At 38.6% G+C, this 21,788-nt stretch overlaps 1 protein-coding gene across 1 annotated transcript; it reads right to left on the bottom strand.

Annotated features, from left to right (window-relative positions):
- Positions 1 to 399: 399 nt before the first annotated feature.
- RAB43 (RAB43, member RAS oncogene family) lies at positions 400 to 7,382 on the bottom strand. Its single transcript, XM_070933662.1, has 3 exons — positions 7,155 to 7,382; positions 1,379 to 1,562; positions 400 to 650 (listed from the first exon to the last, which is right to left on the bottom strand). The coding sequence occupies exons 1-3, from the start codon at positions 7,362 to 7,364 to the stop codon at positions 400 to 402; spliced, it is 645 nt and encodes a 214-aa protein (XP_070789763.1). The 5' UTR covers positions 7,365 to 7,382.
- Between the last annotated feature and the right edge of the window lie 14,406 nt (positions 7,383 to 21,788).

Genomic DNA, 21,788 nt, shown 5'->3' with positions numbered 1-21,788 from the left:
AGTTGAAACAGGCAGCCTGAAAACTCGCTGCCATAAAAACATTAAATGTCATCCAAGTTGCTAAGTCCCTTACATAGATGTCAGTGAATAGCAGTTTTGCACTCAGACCATTTTGTATGAAGATATTTTAGTAGCTTCATTCTATGCAACTTACTGCCAAATTGCACTAATTCCTCTAAAAAAGAAAATCTAATAGAAATTGCTACGGAATGACTGCTACAGTTTCAGATCTACACAAGAAAGTTCCTTCATATTAAAAACATGCTGCAAATGTTAATCCCTTAATTTACAAAACACAAAGCTTGTGCAAAGTGTTTATGTATAGAAGAGACCCAGAGCGAAGGAGAGAGAAGGGAATGTATCCTCTAAATTCCAGTAACAATTAGAGAAATTGTATGATCAGCAGCCACACCCCCACCCTTCTACCACATCCTTGCTGTCAAGTTTGATGCTGTCTGTGTTTTTCTCACTGAACACAGGGCCTCCGTGTCTCATCATCAGCTCTGTGGCCATCTTCACAAAAGCTTCCTCTACATTGCTGGAGTCCTTTGCAGAAGTCTCTATGGCACAGATGATATCATAGTGTTCAGCCAGACTCTGAGCCTCTGCTAGTTGAACCTCCCGAAGGTCACTTAGGTCAGACTTGTTTCCTAGCAGAAAACAGAATTGTTGATAAGATTAATTTTTAAATGTGGATTCTGAAGATTAGGGGAACTGTTCAGTTGAGGAAGCCTAGGGAAAAAGACAATGGCAGGGATAGATAAAATTGTGCTGAAGGACCTTAAAAGTGATACAAATAACCAACCTAGAAATCAGATACTACAGTTACCTCGGAGATGAGAAAAAAACAGCTAATGAAATATCAAGATAAAGAGATAAAAATATAAAAAATAGATAAATAGATAAATCTGAGCCACTGGAAAGTATAGCATTAATTTTTTGGATCCTGGATTTATAATTCTATCCCACTTTGATGTTGACAAACCCTGCATTTCAACATAATACTTCAATCTTAATACTCTGTGGGCCATCATGGCATAAGCATGGAACATGTCCCAACAGATAGGAAAGCACAGACTCACAAAGTGGCTTGACTTGGTCAAAATATACTGTCAAATAAAGATCCTTAAAGCACGGAATACTGAGACAACCATAACAGGCTGAAGTAAACAAAGTAAACTGTAGAAGAGCTTGAAAGTAATTTTTTTTCCTGCTTCATCAATTATTATGCAGTAATTCAATCCAATCCAAAATAAGGAAGAAATTTTTTATTTTTGGAAAGGAGGAAATGCCTTTGTACAAGTTGCTATTGTCTCCTAATGCATAGGCATAATTGTTTTTTATTTCTGGTTTACCAAGTAGATCATTCCACACTCACCAATTAGCAACTGTACTATATTGGAGCCTGCATATTTCCTCACATCCTCGATCCAGCGAGGAATGGACTGGAAAGAGCCTCTCTTACTAATGTCATAGGCTAAAATAGCTCCATTGGCGCTTCGATAATAACTCTGGGTTATAGTCCGAAACCTTTCTTGACCAGCCGTGTCCCAGATCTGTAACTAAAGGAAGTAAAAAAGAAGTAAGCCTGTAAGTTCTTCAATCATAAGTTGTTGGTTGTACTTATCAGATGACCCTTTCTTATGCATACTGACTGAAAAATATCTAAACAGAGCACAAAATAATTTCACATCCAGTTGGATTACAATATATTATCGCTGGGTTGCCACAGCCAACATGCCCAATCTATTTGGCAAGGGAAAGTGGAGCAGCAAGTTTAAGAGAGCAATGGTGGATAAGCAGCCATGACTCTTCAACATTACTGGTTCCCACAAAGGCAGGAAGGTTAAGGCAATTATAACTGTGATGTACAGAGAGCTGACCTCTGACCACAAGTGCAGTTTTATTTCTTTTTATATCACAAAGCTGCTCTTCACTGCTACAGTATTATAAAAACACATTTGTTTTCAAAGTTGGCCATGTTATGTGTGCACCCCCACAAGCTCTGAAGCACCGCACACCTCTGAAATAAACTTAAATTCAAGTTCAACAAAAGGGCATCACTTAAACAAAAGTATTGCTTTAGATTTTTGTATGGTTTACTTTAGGACTGGCATTAAAAAACACTGTCTTGTGTTTGTATGAACTGAGTGAAATATTTTGAAAATGCAGATTGTATTGAAATACTGTAGAATAGGAATCAAGATTAGCAGTAATGTCTTTGCCACTAGAGATACTGCATTTGTTATAGGTTTATTTGTATTTTATTGGATTATTACTACTCGTATTGTATTATTGATTTATCAATCTGGAGCAGGGGTGGCGACCTGCAGGCCGAATGTGTCACGCACGGGCCACGCCCAACCCAGCTCCACAAAGGGGGAAAATATCGCGAAACATCATGTGATAGCAACGTGATCTAGAACCTCTGGAATGATTTATAAAAATTATAAACAATAAATGGTGACTGTACCCATTGATAACTAGTTACATTTAAAGTCTTGCTTAACAACATTTCTTATTAACAACAATCCATGTAATTATGAAAAAGTACAGGTAGTCTTCACTTGCTGACTGCAACTGGGACAATGCCAAGCTTATGTCAGTTCTACTATGATTATTAAGCGTGACATATGTGACCGTAACTTGCAACTTCCTGCTGACTTCCCCATTGACTCTGTTTGTTGGAAGCCAACTGTAAAGATCACAAATGGCAATTAAGAGACCGTGGGATGCTGTGGCAGCTTCCTGTTTGAGAACCAATCTTAAGGCTACTCTTTTAGCATTGTTGTAACTTTGAACAGTCTCTGAATGAAGTAGTTGGTAAGTGAGGACTACCTGTACATAGATAGCGTATATAGATATTTATTCCTGATATCTTCTTTCAAGGAATACATTTTAATCACATTTTTCCACTTAAATCATAATATATTATTGAGGCAAAAATAAAGTTCTGCCCTCTGCTTTTGAAAAATGTAAGACTCCAGCTTGTTCCAAGCCTTACAAACGAACATGTGAACAGCTCTTTCTGTACTCATAGACTTCAAAACAGTAAAATATAAAATATTTAATGGTTTTTGCAAAAATCACACTGCAAACCTGTATTACTTACATATGAAACCAGGTGCACATATCATATTTGAAATTATGTATCTTTGAAACATTATAGAGTTGCTCTAAGACTATTTCTTAATATGCTATGCAAAATACTTTTTAAATCTGCTCTATTTTATGCTGCAATAGCAAATATGGAAATATTAATTAGTTCCATCTCCTTGCTAACTATCCTAATATTATAATGCCTATTAACTTAGCTAAAAGCAAGCACACAATGTGATGAAACAATGTGAGTTTAGAAAATGGAATTTTCTCTTTTGATATATAACATTAGTAAAAGAAATTTTGTCAACTTTGTGTGCAAATGTTGACATGCAAGTGTTGTGGCTGAATATTTTGCTTTGAAACCAACCAATTGTCAAAATCAGCATTAAAAGTGGTGTAGTTCAAGAGGTATTCCCATTACTCCTGTGCTACACCTCTCCTGCACGAGCTGCACTGGTTACCAGTGGTCCTTCGGATCTGCTTCAAGGTGCTGGTACTTACCTATAAAGCTCTACATGGCATGGGCCCGAGGTATTTGCAGGACCACCTTCTACCGGCCTCCCACCGCCCTGTGCACTCACATAGGACAGCCCTCCTCCGGGTGCCATCGGCCAATGTTGGCTGGTGGCGCCAAGATGAGGGCATTCTCTGTGGGTGCACCGACCCTCTGGAATGGATTACCCACGGGGCTCCGGACGGCCCCCGACCTCCACTCTTTCCGCCGTGACCTGAAGACATGGCTTTTCCAACAAATTTGCTGATCTGATGGGTGATTTTAATTGGGAGATTTTAAACTGATTTGTTTTTAGTAGTTTATTTTTATTGTTCTTATCATCTAATTTTGTGAGCCGCCCCGAGTCCTTTGGGAGAAGGGCAGCATATAAGTATAATTAATTAATTAATTAATTAATTAATTAATTAAATATTTATTTATTTATTTATGTAAGCTCCATACAGCAGGGCAATCTGATTTATTTTCTTCTAAAAAGCTGTCTCTATAGAAGACACAAACAGCTCTCCCTATGGCATTAAGTTCCTAAACTAAAAGTTTCTAGAGCAGTTGTTGAATATTCTGGAGGGGCCCTTGCCACATTTCCGCAGCTTCCAGATAAAGACCCAAGATTACTATTGAGGTCCAAATAAAGATGTTTGTATCAAATAACATTGAATACTTATTTTAGATGTGGAGGAATAAAGTATTTCCAAGTCTGTATTCAGGCACATCTTGCATTTAATGACCATTTTAGGCTCCAAAGATACTTAAAAGGTAACTTTACTACCAGTCCTTGTATTTATGATTGTCAAAATGCCCCTCTAGTCACGTAACTGACATTTGGGCACTTGGGGACAACTGGTAGGCATTTTATGATTGCAGTTGAAATGCCTCATACCCGACTTTAGGTTGAGTCAATGGAGAAGCAATTGTGGTCACTAAATAAGGTCTATTTGTAACCCCTTCTTGCTTAGAAAGCTCTGTTTTTAGACAATTCATAATAATCAACAGCTGAACCTGCTAGAATGTTTTTGGTGTACCTTCTGGGCATAACTTTTGGGTTATCTTCTGAATTCTAGTCACCCACATGTAGAAAAATTATGGTTTTAAATTACACAAAATCAGACTGGTTGAATAGTACGGAAAAAAATCCTATTGGAAATAGTTCAAAAGCAGAATTCCAAAACGAACTTTCCTTCAAAATATGTATTCAAGCAGATGTCATAGATATTTCAGTTTGGATTCCTGTGCAGAGTAGGGATTGGATTCAATTGTTTAAGTGAACCTTTTCAACACTGATTCTTTCAATAGTTCATTATTATTAAAATATATTTAAAGGCTTTCTTTTAAATATATACTAATACCTATATATCTTATTACATTAGGATTGGAATAAAAGAGAATTAAGCAACTTCCATTTGGAAATTTTAACCTACCAAGAATAACCTATACTTTAGCAATAACTCATTGTAAAGTATTGCACACATTGTCTTTGGAAAATCTCTTGATTACTTTCAAAACAAGGTCTGGAAAAGCATTCTATTTACTTTCCCAAACTGAACAGGTTTATAGCCCTCTTTGGTGTGCTGTGTCATATAATAAAGGAGTTACACAACATGTCTGTTAAAGTCAATTAAAATCCTAAAACTCTTTGACACAATGCCAATAACTTTTCCAGGTCAAATTACTAAATCCTACCGGGATATCGAAGTCCCTCCCCTTTTATTTACGTACATGAAATCTTGCTGATCCAGATTACAAAGCATGACAATTATTTTTTTTAAAGTGTACATTAGAGGCATTCATGTTCTCTATAATAAAATATGTTTATTGTACTGAGGGCAAATACTAATACTTTCCTGAAATGTGGGCATTTTTAAAAAAATCTACCCTTAATAGCAAAGGGGGTATATTTAATGTATTCAGATCTAGATGTCTACAATACATACATACATATAGATATGAAAAAAGGGGAGAAATTAAAAATTCAAATTAGCCTGATTTAAAGCATTACAAAAAGCCTCCCAGTTAATTTTACAATGTTCCACAGAGCTGGAATGGTATAGTGTTTCCTGCCTGAGCAGGGGGTTTGACTAGAAGACCTCTAAAGTCCCTTCCAACTCTGTTATTCTGTTCTAGAATGATACTTAAACCAGACTACCCATCTATGCTTTAGCACACAAGCAGAATATTCGCATGAGTTACGGGCCCTGTCATGACAAAATTACTTATACGGGGATTACAACCTAATTTCTAAACAATACCAACCGAATCTTAGAAGTTAGGAGATGCGGAGCCATCTTCTAAGTTAAGTAAAGAAGTTTGTCTCAAAATTTGTCCCAAGATTTTACACTTAATATTACTCATCAGATAAGCAAAGTGGACTCTTATCAAAAGCAAAGTGGACTCTTTCATACTCAAACAGGCTCCAAACTCAAGTTCATGGAACTGTGTTATCAACACGGTTACAACTCAATTACAAAAGAACTCCTAATGTTATCTTATTTTCAAACATTACCTAAAAGCTCCTATGGGGAGTTTTATTTGAATAGGCCTGGAATTATCACCACTGAGGTTCTCCCAGAAGCTTAAGAGGCTTGTTTCTTAAGCACCTCCAGAAAGGCAAAGAATATCCGTTGAGGCATTTTTACAGGGGATGTGCAGCAGTGGTGGGTTTCAAAATTTTTTTACTGCCGGTTCTGTGGGTGTAGCTTGGTGGGCGTGGCATGGCTTGGTGGGCATGGCATGGGAAGGATACTGTAAAATCTCCATTCCCACCCCACTCCAGGGGAAGGATACTATAAAATCTCCATTCCGTCCCCAATCCAGGGGAAAGTTACTGCAAAATGCCCATTTCCTCCCGATCAGCTGGGACTTGGGAGGCAGAGAATAGATCTCTGATCTATTCAGTCAGAATTTTTACTACCGGTTCTCCGAACTACTCAAAATTTCAGCTACCGGTTCTCCAGAACTGGTCAGAACCTGCTGAAACCCACCTCTGATGGGCAGTACCTAAATGTTGTTGTTGTTGTTTTAACTTTCTGAACCAGGGATCTCCAACCTTGGCAACTTTTAATACGTGTGGACTTTTAACTCTTTAGCTTTGTCAGCTGAGGAACTCTGGGAGTTGAAGTCCACAAGTCTTAAAGTTGCCAAGACTGGAGACCTCTGTAAATCTGAATTTAGCAAAGGGTGGGTGGGTGGGGGAGGGAGAGTGGGAGTCAAATTCTAGTTCTTTTTATTGGTTTTAAAAGGTATCCGAACTGCCAGCACAAACTCTTAGGCAAATTCTGCCTTGGCGTTGACAGCCAGGGATGTCAGCAGATCGGCTGGTGAAGACGTGTGGGCGCCTTTGGGTCTCCCGGGAAAGGGACGTTGCCATGCCAGCTTCTTCTCCCCCGACCGCAGCTGTTGTTCTGTCCGCACACCTGTTACCTGCCCGGCCAGCGCCTCGAAGGGAGATAAGACGCGGGGGGGGGATGGCCGCGGGGCCGCTTCCCTCCCTCCCTCCCTCCCTCTTTCTTTCCCTCCCTCCCTCGTCCCCCGTCCCGCTGCCCACCTTGACCCGCTTGCCCTGGATCTCCAGGCTCTTCATGGTGAAGTCCACGCCGATGGTGTTTCCCTGGCGCTCAGAGAAGGCCCCGGTCTTGAAGCGCTGCACCAGGCACGTCTTGCCCACGCTGGCATCGCCGATCAGCACCAGCTTGAAGAGGAAGTCGTAGTGCTCCTCCGGGTCCGGCCCGGGAGGCGCCGACGGGGAGCTGGGCATGACCGCGGCGCTGCTCTCCCCGCGGCTGCCCGACGCAGGTCCCCTCGCTCCCGTTTGGCAGCCGCAGCGCCGGCCTCAGCATCCTTCCCCGCCCGCCCGGCCGCCTTCCTTCCTCTGCCAAGCCGAAGCAGTGGGCATGCGCGGCGGGAGCTTGCGTTCTTCCTCCTTCCACGCCCCCCCCACCACGTTCCCACGCGCCAGGCGTCGAGGGTGGGGCAAAAGTGCAGGGCAGGATTCCCTTCGTGCTTAGTGGGCGCGCTTAGCGGCTTTAACCCCTCCCCCCCTCCCTGGCTTGGAGGGCGAGGTCGCCCATTAAGATGGCCGGATTTCCGTGTGACGTTATCTCTGTGGTTGCCCTGAGCAGGAAGCGCGCCTAGAGAAACTCCCTTCCCCCCGTGTATACTCTGCACCTTGAACCTTTGATGGCTAAATTCCCTAGAATTAGACGCAATTTCTGTTTTACATGCAACGGTTGACATACTGCACTTTGAACGGGAACGGTTCCCAGAAGAATGCCCGAAATAAACAAAAACTGAGCTCCTTGGAGGCAAACATAAAATGTATTGGTCTTTGGGGTGCGGCAAAGCTATGGAATCAATCACAGTGAGGGTGGCCAGTCCAACGTGTGTAAAAATTAGTGCTCAAATAAGTTCTGGATGAGCTCCCTGCAGCAGGAAACGTTGGCAGGAAACGCACAACCCTACAATTAATTGTTAGATTCACTTAGTCATTTATAATTGATCTTTATTTGTAATTTTGGAATAAACGAGCACATGCTTTATGCAACCTGAATATCACTCTGCAGGAAATACAGGGATACTGAATGCATTTGCTTATTAGTTTTCCAGTAATTTTTACCAAAGCTCTTTGATACTGTAGGAAGTTAGCACCCACCCCTTTCCTGGAAGAATGAAATATTTTAGGAAATATTAAAAAGGCAGAATATTATATTTCCCTGGATGAGAAATGGAGAAACATGTTTTAAAGACAAAGCAGCTTCCTGTCTCCCCACCACCACACCTTTGTTAATGGGCCAGAGGCAGAAACTCAATTCCCTCCCATCTTTGTCAATGGACAAATCTGTAACACAATAGGACCCATCTAGGACAGAAACTCACCACATGGCACCTGGGAAGATTACATCAGCCAGCAAGGCTAGCTAAAACCCCCACACCCTGGGAGTCTGACAACCAATCAGGATACTCTTTCGGGGCCCCAGGAAGTTCAAAGCCAGAGAGCATAAAACCTGGGGACTCGCTGTATCTCGCCCTTTTTTCTGTTCAGGAACTCAAGCCATGTGATCCTGTCCACCATTAAACCATCTTTCCAAGCAGTCTCCATGTTTCCTGTGTCTTTTTCCCCACTTGGAGCTGAACCCAGAAGGATATTTCTTCCAACAATACAAAGGATACCAGGCATCCCACAAGACAGAAAAGAGGAACAGGTGGTTGAGTTAAAATGTAGAACATTTTCTCAGAGTCAGTTGAGTCCTGAACCAAAATTTGTACCAGAGCCATAAATTTCACACAATGGAAAAATGTTACATGGTAATAATATTTGTGTTTCTCTATATGCCTCTCCCTCAGTAAGGCTGATAGTTAAATAATTTTACAAGTATGTTTGTTTCCAAAGCTTTAATAAAAGGAGTTCAGAGCTTGTCCTCTGTATGCTTGTTGACACTATGAAGGGCTGTAAGTTTAGGATCTGAGTTTAGGATCTACCTTTGTAAAAGTCTACTGTAGTGCAGGGGTGTCTAACCTTTTAAACTTGAAGACTTGTGGAGTTCAACTCCCATAATTCCCCAATCAGCATTCTGGGAATTGGTCCACAAGTCTTAAAGTTGCTAAGGTTGGACACCCTTGGTCTAGTGGTTATTTTTTCTTCCATCCAGCATATCACAGGAGATGCCTGTGTTGCTTCAGGTTGCTTAGCTGTTCTTTCTGTCATGGAGAGGACCTTTGCCAGGCTCACAAGATCTGTGCTTTACTTGTATGCTGCTATTGTTTATTGGAGAGCATCCTTCTTCAGTATGAAAACCAGATATGTGTGTCTGTGTATCTGTGTTTACATATATGTGTGTGGCTATATTTGGACTACAAAACTCTGGACCACCACTAGAAAGCAGCCAGGACTTTTCTGTATCTCTTGCATAGCTCTAGCAAATGTTTGGATTTTGAGCTCAAATACAGTATCCATGAGCTTCAAATTTGATTAAAACTCTAATTTCAGAAACAGTGCCTAACCAAGAAAGCAAATTTGGCAATGAAAGGGAAAAATACTGATTCTGCTATGCAGTAAATTGTGCTGTAAATTATCTTACTTTTTACTTCATAAAATGACGATATCCAAATCTCTAAGCCACAATAGATAACTCAGCAAGAAATATATCTATGGCTGTCAATCTTTCTTGAGTGGAAAGTTAAATGTATTCTTTCTAGTCAGTTTTTATAGAAGTATTCTTCAAATTAATCATTATTAATCAAAAGAAATCTGCAGTTTTCCCTGATGTGAACATTTGCCACTATTGATTATGACAAATGTTTTGCAGTTAACTTTAAAAGTAAGCATGAAGTATAGCTGTAGATATTAATAAATACATTCACATATCAGGATACGTACAATTGATCTGGTCATATAATTATGACAGTTCCATGCACAGCGTTCAATTTATGCATAGTGTCAATAAACTGTTGACTTGTATGTTATATAAGGTTAGTGATTACAAATATATAAACTCTCTTCAAGCTTCGTAAAATGGACATAAGAAAATGTCCTTTGGCCTGCCTTCTCAATCCTTGAGAGTTTGGTTAGCATGATTTGTAATAAGAATGTGATCATATACTGTAGCTGAATGTAATGAAAACCCTCCAAGGAATTGTGATATTAATAGATGAACATCTTCGAAGGAAAGTCAGAAATGGTGGTGGGTGTGTGGGTGGGTGTAAAAGCTAGATCTGCTCTGCATATTTAAAATTAAATAAATTTTAATTATTAAAATAATTAAAATATGAATTGTGGGCTATTTAACATTCTAAAATATTAAGTATTGAATGAAAATAGAAATGGGTACAGTACATATATTTTTACTGGGATTTTAAGGTAATATTTCATTACTGAAGACATACCTGTATCTGACAAAATAATGTGACATTTGTACTGTAGCTACAGTTCACAGTGCTGATAAATGTTGCCTTTTAGACTTTATATTTCATATACACAGAATTTGTCACTCTCTGGAGAATATGCAGAAAAATGCCCATATTTCCTTAAGTATTTCATTTTCAAATATTAAGTGCTTTGAGCCTATACTTTAAAAAGAGTTTAAAATACAAAAGAAAATGTAGCACATTTAAATGGTTTTTAGTTGGATTGAAAAATCTACTGAAAACAAGTATATCATTAGTTTTATCTTTTTGAGTAAAGCAAACCTATACGCTTTTTTGTGACCTCATCATTACATTTGATGAGGTTGTATTGTACTAATAAGTGAAGTATTATATAATTTAACAAGATCTTCCTCCCAAGCAGTGCAGTCTGTTGCCCTACTTTATTTCCCAAAGCCTTGCCAAGCATATTAATTTTTTCTCATCCATTATCTGCCTGTATCTCATACCCCCAAAGATGTGAGTTTCTGTTTGCTGATTATTGTCTCAAGAGAGCTTCAGTTTTATTTAGTTTAGGGCTGATAGATTTTTTTCCTTTCTATCTATAGCATTCCTAATGGCCACCTCCAAATTTATAATTTGAAAGCATCTATCTTTTATCTCTCACCCTTACTCAGTATCCAAGTTTTGCAGTCATTGCTTTAACTGGAAAGTCCATTGTTTTAATTCTTCTTCCTTTCTTTTGGAAGAAATGCCATTCCATTTAAACTCTGTCTAAATTGATCGTTGCCCACTTCCTTATGATTAATTTCGTCTTTCTTCTTCTTTCACAACATTTTTGAAAGTCACTGGATCGTTTCCTATTTAAAACATTTTTTATTTTCCCCCTGCTTTTCTTTTTATGAAATATTTTATCTGTAGCTTCAGTTAAACATAGTAAATAATTTCCCTATATACATTCTATATTCTGATAGAGTTATATCCTTTAATAAAGACATCTGTCAGGGGAAAGAGGCATTTTTCATCTTTCTCAACTTCAGTTATTTTCACCCAGTGAAAGGAAATAATACATTCCTTCTCCTTTACCTTATATTGCATAGCCTCTGTCAAGAGCACAGCTGAAGTCTGACAGCATTGAAGATGTAGTTAAGTGAGAAGGGCAACAGCACTTACTTAAAGCTTTAAATATTTTTCAGTCTTAGTGATTTAAGTCACTGTTTTCTGAATTGTATTTTCTAAATATGATTGGCATGTATTATTTTTCCAGATGCATTGCCATATGGCATTGTTTTAATTTGCATTATATTGTGAGCTTTATATTGTATGCTGCCCAGAGTCAAGAAGGAATTGGGCAGCCAATAAATTTAACTTATAATTATAATCAAAGAAGACCTGGAGCTGTTTTGGTTACTTGATTAGGGAGTTCTGTTTTGCATATGTTAATCCAGCTTTGTTGTATTTCACATACTCCAGGATTAAGTCCTGGTTTTGACAGTACATTCCAAAATTTATTCTTGGCACAAATTAAACTCTCCATTTGGCCTGGTGCTATAATTTGGTAAACTAAGGAATCTATTTTAGGAAAAACATTGAACTAGTAAGCAATTAATTTAATATCATTGTATTTTACTGTAATGAGTAGGCAAAGGTATTAGTAGGACTGTTAGATTCTGAAGCAAAAACAAAAACAAAAAAATTGACTTTCTATTGCAGGACTGAGTGATTGTCAACCTAATTGTGTAGAAGCATCTAATGAAAAAGTTGAGTTTTAGTACAAAGAAGTGATCCATCATTGATTTGTTATGAAAGAATACCATAAATAATAACATGTATCTCCTATTTTGGAATATAGTGTTCATCAAAGTTCTTACCCTAACATTTTGCATTGTTGCTACAGTTTTTCAATAAAATAAATGTCAGCTACTAATAACAGATTTCCTGAAAATGATGTTCTCAGTTATTTTTTATGCTTTCTCCCATTTGTTCTGTTTCACAAAATGAGGTAATGAGATCCTTTTAGTTCTAAAAGTATACAGTGTATTTCTATAATATACATTTTGTGAGCAGCTGTTATAAAATGTATGAGCACTAAAAAGTTTTCATATTTTTATGTAAAGTGATGTTGCCAGCTGGGAGACAGAAACAAAACTTTTGACAAGTAAGCACTGCTGTGGATTTGTTTATCTGTTTTTGCATATATATAGTTCTCTGGGTTAATATCTCTCTCTCCTTTGCAGGTGCAAAAAGCTACATGAGTAACTATATAAGAAGCTATATAATTTGAGCACAATACTACAATTTGCATGTATAATAAAATAGAGCTGAAGCAAAAACAAAAAAACAAAAAAATAACCCAAATGCTGCCTTCTCTAAGTCATTAGTAGTTGCCCTGTGTTACTGTATATGTTAACAGTATCCATTGTGGCATTTTAAAGGTTTCTTTTAGACTAACTTTGGTGGATTTTTAAAATAATTAATAAAAAGAACATAATTTAAACATGGTTTAATGTCCAATCACAACACAATCAGGCCACATTTTTTTAGTATTTCCTGTGAAGAAAGAAACATATCGTTACCCACAACCTACCAGCTAGAAGGTATATGCTTGCACTAACAGATACAGGATACCAGCAAGTGATAGATACTAAAATATGATTCAGTTAACATATTGCATGGAATATTGTGAATTCTAGACATTGCAATGTGAAATCTTCCATTTGTGATTAATGCACTGTTGGAAGCCAAATAGTCAATTAAACAATCATTAAAACAAACCATGGGTTATTGAAGTTTGCAAAATCACTCATAACATACCGGTAATGTTGTGACATTTGTTCTGAGTATATGAGAAGACAAGGAAATAAAGCATGCATGTTTGCTAATTCTGAAAATATAAGTTAATAACTTTTAAGACTTTTAAGCCTATAACTGGAATAGTTGATGCTACAAGTTGGGGCAATCCCTACAGACATTTGGAAGATAGAGAAAAATTTCTATTGGTGGATTTTAAAAAGAGATCCATTAAAGTACGATATTTCAGATATTTTGAAGCTACAGAATAGAAATATATGAGATTCTACCTCAGACTTTGTGAATGGGTGGCACCACTTTTTTCTGCATGGAGAAATACAAAACTAATGTAGATTAATTTGGAAGACTCTTTTTTTTTTTAATTTGATTTATATGCTGCCCTTCTCCGGAGACTCAGGGCGGCTTACAATGCGTTAAGCAATAGCCTTCATACTTTTGTATATTTTATACAAAGTCATCTTATTGCCCCCACAATCTGGGTCCTCATTTTACCTGCCTTAGAAAGGATGGAAGGCTGAGTCAACCTTGAGCCTGGTGAGATTTGAACTTGCAGTAATTGCAGGCAGCTGATGTTAATAACAGCACTGTTAATAACAATGCTTAGTCTGCTGCGCCACCAGGCTCATTTCCAGTGCCTAATTCAACATTTGCATATTTTGCCAACTTATGGACTACTGTACTAATAATTGCTGAATGGTAGCATACATCTTCACAATTGGCCATGCTTGTTGGGGTTCAAATTATCACTGTCACAATTTGGATTTTATTTACTTCCCAAGACTGAGCTCACTCACCATAGAGTCAGAAACTTCAGACAGGAATTTAAGTCAAATAATCTTTTCTCTATTAAAATTAAATTACTTGAGATCATCAAGAGAGAGAAAGAGAGGGAGGGAGACAAAGAGAGAGACAGACACAGAGACAGAGAATGAGAATTAAACTGGCCAGATATATGGGAAGCTGTATGGAAAAATTTGAGATATTCAACTCTTGGTGAGGATATGTGAGCTGGATGTTCATGAAGGAGCAGGAGATTGGCTGCTGGATGCTAGATTGTGGCTGGCAAAATCTCTCTGGAGAAAGGAGAGATGGTGAGATTGTTTACATGTACTCCAGAGAGAAGATCATCATGAAAAAATTGTAGAAACCAAGGGTTTTGCAGTCGGCTTATGAGTACAAATAATTGTCTGAGCTGTTGCATTCTGTATAAGCTGAAACTTCCTGATAGTCTTAAAAGGTAGCCCCATGTAACAGCAGTCCAAACTGGAAGTGACTACGGCGGTGTTGGTGAATCTTTTTGGCACTGAGTGCTGAAATGGGAGCACAGATGCACCAGGGAGCTGCTCTTCCAGTTTCCGGCACTCCTGTGCATGTGCGTGCTCCCGTTTAGGCATTCGATGCTGAAAGGGTTCACCAACACTGCCCTATCACTTCCAGATTGGACTGCTGTTACATGGGGCTACCAGTCAAGACTATGCGCGCGCTGGAAAGCTGGGAAGCTGGGAAGCTGGGTTTCCGCTGCGCCACCTGGTCTTCTGGTTTCTGGTTTCATGTGTGCACGAAGACCACTTGGCTGGTACACATGCGCGTGACAGAAACTAGATGTTCAGCTTCCCAGTGCATGCATAGTCTTGAAAGGTAGCCCCATGTAAAAGCAGTTCAATCTAGAAGTGACTAGGGCAGTGTTGGTGAACCTTTTTGGCACCCGGGGAGCTGCTCTTCTGGTTTCTGGTTCTCCCGTGCAGGTAAAGAACAGCTGGCCAGCGCGCATGCGCACGCCAAAACACAGAAGAGCAATGGGCGACGGCTGACGTGCCCAGAGGGATGTTTCTGTGTGCCACTTCTGGCACGTGTGCCATAAGTTTGCCATCATGGGACTAGGGCCTGAGTGACTATAAGCAGTTTTAAGATTCTGTTTATATTTTATAGTTAAGAGATGAGATATGGGAAGAAGACAGCATTTGTTGCATTATAAGAGAAGGTAAGAAGGTGATAAGTTAACTAAAATTGTTTACATTTGTGATGAAGAAAAAAGTTATTTCTTAATTTTTTTTCTTTTCTATTTTTCTTTCTATTTTTTCTGTACTTTCTAATTTTTCTTTTTTACTCTTGTATTTTTTATGTATGTATTAGTTTTTAATCTTTTTCAATTATAACCCTTAATAAAATCATTATTAAGGAAAAGGAAGATTTGAGGCATTTAACTGATAAAGGTAGCTGTTCAAAATCCTCTTTGTTCCACCCCTGTTTATGTAATTAAAACTGTTGTCTCTCCAAAAGGGTAAAACATTTCTTTTTATCGTATATACATTCCAAGGAGAGGAGATGTTTGCCTCCTTTTGTCCTTCAAGTGCTGGATGAAAGTAAAAAGACATCCCCTGATCAGATCAAAAAAATGCTTGTTAATCACCTTTCCAGTTTCTCCCAGTCTTGTGAACCCATGTCTAAATGTTAACTGCCTAGCTTTATCTTTTATCCATGGCACAGCTATGTAACATGGATGCTGGCTAAATAAATAACTAATCAAAATTTTGAAATGAGCTGTTCACAGTTAAAAGGAAAAATCCCTGTGATCTTCTGCTATTTATATTTTAGGGGGAAAAGCAGCAACTCTGCTCATTTTCCTCCTGATCAGAGTACTTAAATGGCCACTAGATGACAGTGTTGATCTAGTTTAAGGACCGTTATTCCTTGACAGAATTTGAGCAAAAGTTAAGCAAATGTGTTTAAGGTCTCCATATTTAATTATCAATATTTTGTCTTTCTTGAGAAATTCCAGCTGTCCTTTCCCGTTTGTTTTTAAAGAGTGCTATTTCTCTCTTGTTAATCAGCATTTTGTACATTTACAATTGCAGAGAATTTGTTACAAACGTTTTCAGAAGGGTAAAACGCCCAAGGGAAGATAGTGTTGCAGTTGGAAAGGAGTCAAAAGACTCTTTTTATACAGTTTTCCCACCACAGACAAAATATCAAATTTTTGGAGTGCAGGGACAGCAATAGGAAATGGCAAAGGAAATTGCTATGGAGATGATAATGCAAGGCAAGGGGTTAAAGATGACAATGCCTTCCCTTTTCTCTTTTTAAGGAGGACTTTAGCTTGAACAGCTATTGTTATTTCCCGCCTTCGGAAAGAATTCTTGATGTGATCCTGCTAGGCGCTTCCTTTTCAAGAACAGCTTGAAGAAAAATACCCTAGCAATGAATAGTAGCCAAACAATGAAAGTTGGACTCAGTGGGGTTTTTTTTATTGTGCCATATTACATAGAATCACAAACTAAGAAGGGGTAATGTGGCCATTGAATCCAATATTCTGCTCACTGCCGGAATGCGAATGAAAGCACCCTTCCAACTAGCTTCTCTTGAACCTACTCTGTGTAAAGACAGCCTATTACCAATACAATGGATGGTCTTTGTCATTGTTGAACTGATCTTACTGTTAGGAAGATATTTTTCTAACAATCAATCAAAATTTGTCTTGTCTGAGCAGAGGGTTGGACTAGAAGACCTCCAAAGTCCCTTCCAACTCTGTTATTCTGTTATTTTCTGTTACCTTTTTTCTGAGTCCATCATAGGAATTTTGATTCAGATTTTATTCATGAGTATCAATTCTTTAGTGATTCACAGGAGATATATCTTCTAAAGAGATGAAATGAAATACTTAATTTCATTTGTTGGCCACTTGGAATCCTATTAACAATAAAGGAAGCAACATCTTCAAAGCTACTTTTCATTGGTAACACATGCTCTATTATCTACCTTATAAAATAAAATAAAATAAAATGTTTTAGGTAGTTCTAAGTTATTTATTTGTGGTATGTGTGTATTTGGGGATTGTTATGTGTGTTGGACCTGGTCTTTGGGTGTTAAGTGAATTTTGTTGTATGGGTATACTGTGTATACACGTACAATGACAATAAAGTTGTTACATTACTACTACTACTACTACTACTACTACTACTACTACTATTATTATTATTATTATTATTATTATTATTATTATTATTATTTAAAAAATGCTTTTAGATTTCTTGATAATATGAAAGACATTACTGGTGGATCCTTCCCCCCATTGATAAATATTACTTACTATCAATCCAACTCATAGCCCAAAAGATATATGTGATCTCCAAGCTGTATTGTACCTTCCAAACACCCTGTAGCTGAACATTTATTTCTTACCATTTTGAGGAAATGCACCAAAATTGCTTTGTATGCCTACAATGATATTAAAGGTAGAAACTTGAGTTTGATTCCTGCTGACTTCATGATCAGTTGTTTGATGCTGGCTTCTTTGGGGGTGTTTTTTCAACTACCTTGTTTAGCCTAGACTTGGTTGTTTCCAGTGGTGGGATTCTGGGGGTTCTAGGGGTTTCGGCTGAACCCTTTGTTAAATTGCTGGCTTGCCCCGCCCCTTGCCCCGCCCCTCCACACTACTATTTATTCCCAATAAATGGGGCGAGTGAGCCAGCAATTTAACAAATGATTCGGTGTTTTTTTGTAATTTATTGGCCCCGCAGCACACCGAACCGTTTGTTAAATTGCTGGCTTGCCCACCCCTCGCCCTGCCCCGCCTCCCACCCGCGCGGTACCAGACTACCGTAGCCAGGGGTAGGCAATTGTGGCTCTTTTACAACCTGTGGACTTCAACTTCCAGAATTCCTGAGACAGCTTGGCTGTCTCAGGAATTCTGGGAGTTGAAGGCCACAGGTTGTAAAAAAGCCACAATTGCCTACCCCTTCCCTAGCCTGAGTTCCGCTGCCTGGGATCCACATGGGCTGCCACGTGGTTCCCCACCGGCTCCGGACGCAAGAGAGTAGGATGGAGAAAGCAGCTTCCACGCCTTCACTCACCCTCACTCTCTGCTCTGTTGGATTGCCGGCCGTTCGCTTACCCCGCCCACTCCCAATCTATTGCTGCCTCCGGAGTCCCAGCTGATGGCTAGAGGAAAAAAAACTTCAAATTCTTGCCGCGGGGCTTAAAAGGGCTGCCCTATAGCCAGTGGTGCAGCCAAACCATTTGTTAAATTGCTGGCTTGCCCCGCCCCTCCGCACCACTATTTATTGCCAATAAATAGTGGTGGGCGAGGGGCGGGCGAGCCAGCAATTTAACAAACGGTTCGGTGGTTTTTTTTGTAATTTTATTGGCCCACGGAGCTTCAGCATAGGCTAATTAGCCCCTTGATTCTATCGGCCTCCCGGCTCTCAGCTGATTTGTCTCAGCTGTTTTGCTCAGGGCTCTGCTGCTTCCTTGCAAAGAGACCTGGAGCAGTTTTTTTTTTCCCTTAGCTCTGCTGAAACACGAAACTGAAACTGCTTTGCTGTTGCTGCAACGTTGGAAAATTAGGCAGGCAGAATTCTTTTCTTTTTCCTCACCAAAAAAGGTAGATGCAAACAATGGGAAATTTAGGGAAAGATTTTAAAACACAAAAGAAAAAAAGCTCTATTTAACTAGGGAATTGTAATAATTGAGATACTATTAATTGTATATTTCTGAAAGCAGAAATGGTTAAGTTGTGGTTTGGAGGAATATATGGGGGAAATTATTTGGTTTATTATTATTGGTAAATATAATTAATTGATTTGTAAGAAATTGGATTGCATGGAAATAATTGGAATATTCATGTTCATATTGATTAATATACAAAAAAGGTAGTTATATAACTAATTGATTTATATTAAAATGTTGAATTTAAATTAAACAACTAATATTACATAATTAACCAATGTGAGGATGGATATAAAAATAGATGACAATGAGAAGGGGTATAATATAGAATAGAAGGGAAAAATTGAATTTGATTAAGATTAGAGATGAGGATGAAGGGTAATATTGGTTTTTTACAAAAATAGATGAGGAATAAATATGGCAAAAAGGAAATATAGAAATTGTAAATTTAATTGAAATGACTAAACACTGTTTAAATTTGTGAACCAGCCAAATACTCTGTTCAAAGAAAATACATTGTATGTTTGTATGCGTGTTTCTAATTATTGCTATTTATTCCTATTTGTTCTCTTTTATTCTTTAAAGTTTAACAATTCATTCTTTATCTTAATATCTTTATATTTGTTTGGGGTTGGCTTTCTTCCCTTTCATCTTTTTTATTGTACAGCAATCTTTCTCCTCAAACCTACCACCTCTCTCTTTTCTTTCCTTCTTACTTTCTCTTCCTCCCCCTCTTCTTCTCCTCCCTACTTCCTCTTCCTTTCTCCTTCTCCTCCTCTCTTCCTCCCTCTCTTACCCTCACTCCTACTCTAATTTCCCTTCCCTTCCTTCATCCCTCTCTATTGCTGTATCTTTTTATGCATAAGGACTACTCAGAGGGCTGAAAAAGTTATTTTTGACTGGTCCTCACACTTTTGACCAGTCCTCGAACTTACGACTGTCCTCACATTTTACGTTTTTGCCCTATCTTGTCACCATGGTGAAGAGAAGCAGTTGTAAAATGAGTGACATGGTTGTTAAGAATGCTACAATGGGCATAAATGATGACCAGTCATAAGTGCGAAGACCGGTCAAAAGTGCGAGGACCTGTCAGAAATCACTTTTTTCAGCCCTCTGGGTAGTCCTTTTGTGCATATGGACTGCTCAGAGAGCTGAAAAAGTTATTTTTGACTGGTCCTCGCACTTTTGACCAGTCCTCGAACTTACGACTGTCCTCACATTTTATGTTTTTGCCCTATCTTGTCACCATGGTGAAGAGAAGCAGTTGTGAAATGAGTGACATGGTTGTTAAAAAAGCTGCACGGGCATAAATGTGAGGATGGTCATAAGTGTGAGGACCGGTCAAAAGTGCGAGGCCCAGTCAGAAATGACTTTTTTCAGCCCTCTGAGTAGTCCCTATGCACATAGCCACGCCCACCCGGTCACATGATGAGCTAGCCACGCCTACACAGTCACGTGACCAGCTAACCACGCCCACCCAGTCACATGATTGCCAAGCCACACCCCCAACTAAGCCACGCCCACAGAACCTGTTGTTAAAAAAATTGAATCCCACCACTGGTTGTTTCCCATCAAATACTAACTGAGTCTTATGAACCTTATTTAGCTTTTCTGAGATCAATTAAAGTCGGCTGGTTTTACAAACAGCTTAACTTTACCTAATATTTTTTAAAAACTACAGCCCACACTTAGAATGAAAAAGTAGAACTGTCTAGGGAACAGCATTAGTGGTATACTCAATGCTACAGTAAAGCCTTGCTAACCTGTTTATTTTATAACATATGAACCAGTTGTAGATTATAGCTATGGATACCATAACAGGAACTAGCAATGGACTGGAGAAGTCCATGAATGATATTCAGTCTACTTTGTACAGTCTACTTTTAAGAAAAAAAACATTATGTTTTTTTCTTAAATATCAATATGATAGGAGAGTCAGTCTGGTGTAGTCAAGAGCCTGGTGGCTCAGCAGACTGATAGCATTGTGATTAACACCAGCTGTCTGCAATTACTGTAAGTTCGAATCTCACCAGGCTCAAGGTTGACTCAACCTTCCATCCTTTCTAAGGTAGGTAAATTGAGGACCCAATTTGTGGGGGCAATAAGCTGACTTTGTATAAATATACAAAAGTATGAAGGCTATTGCTTAACGCATTGTAAGCCGCCCTGAGTCTCCGGAGAAGGGCGGCATATAAATCAAATTAAAAATAAATAAATAAATAAATAAAAATAGTGGTTATGGCATTGGGCTAGAAACTGGGAAACTGTAAGCATAAATCCAGCTAGGTCACTGTGGGCCAGTCAGTTTATCTTTGCAAGGGCAAACCATTTCTGAAAAACTTTGCCAAGAAAACTGGAGGGAGTTGTCTAGGCAGTCTCTGAGAACTGAACACAACTGAATGGATGAAAAAAAAACCCCTGAAGAACTATTCATATTTACTGACGACCAAATTTCATGGAATACAGTGTGATATTCTCTCATCCTTGGCCTCTCTCTGGGTCTTACATTCGGCATGGGATATGATGAAGCCAAAGCTTTTATTAAACATCATATGGCAGACACTGAGCCCCAGGTCCCCAACCTTTATTGCCACTGAATCCAACAGGCACTCTTCTTTTCCTATCACATACTTAACCAAATTCCAAATACCTAACTACCAGAGGACCTTTACACTGGCATGATGTCATGCTCTCTCCACAGCTGTCCTAAGGGCGATACAGGAAAATTCCCTTCCTGGAGAGATAGTGTGAATCTGGACACACAGAAACAACAGAGCATGTGTTTTTTTCAGTGCTTGTGTTACAGAAACATTTGTGCTAGCCTCATTTCATCATTACTGTATAAATATCCTGGTTGTACAGAACTATTTTATATTTCTCTTCTGTTTGTAATTATACCACAACATACAATGTTGTCAGGTTCTGTTCATCAGTGTTTAGAATCCGTCAGATGATGACCTGTGCCTCAAATTAATCTTAATGAGTATTTGAATTGTTAGTTAAGAGTGTATTGTATTGTATTGCATTGCATTGCATTGCATTGCAATAGACTTAGTTAGCCACA

The sequence above is a fragment of the Pituophis catenifer genome, unplaced genomic scaffold (assembly GCF_029215685.1).
Source record: "Pituophis catenifer annectens isolate HBS135680 unplaced genomic scaffold, rPitCat1.0.hap2 SCAF_2, whole genome shotgun sequence".
Taxonomy (NCBI): Eukaryota; Metazoa; Chordata; class Lepidosauria; order Squamata; family Colubridae; genus Pituophis; species Pituophis catenifer.
The sequence above is the reverse complement of the archived record's forward strand: the minus strand, read 5'-3'. Positions and strand labels throughout refer to the sequence as shown.

Bases quoted from the DNA above. Each gene is read 5' to 3' on its own strand.
- RAB43 (XM_070933662.1), bottom strand. From the start codon at position 7,364: ATGCCCAGCTCCCCGTCGGCGCCTCCCGGGCCGGACCCGGAGGAGCAC. The intron at 1,563-7,154 runs GTGGGCAGCGGG...TACTTCCTTTAG, and splicing joins TCCAGGGCAAGCGGGTCAAG to TTACAGATCTGGGACACGGC. The intron at 651-1,378 runs GTGAGTGTGGAA...GTTTTCTGCTAG, and splicing joins TATAGTACAGTTGCTAATTG to GAAACAAGTCTGACCTAAGT.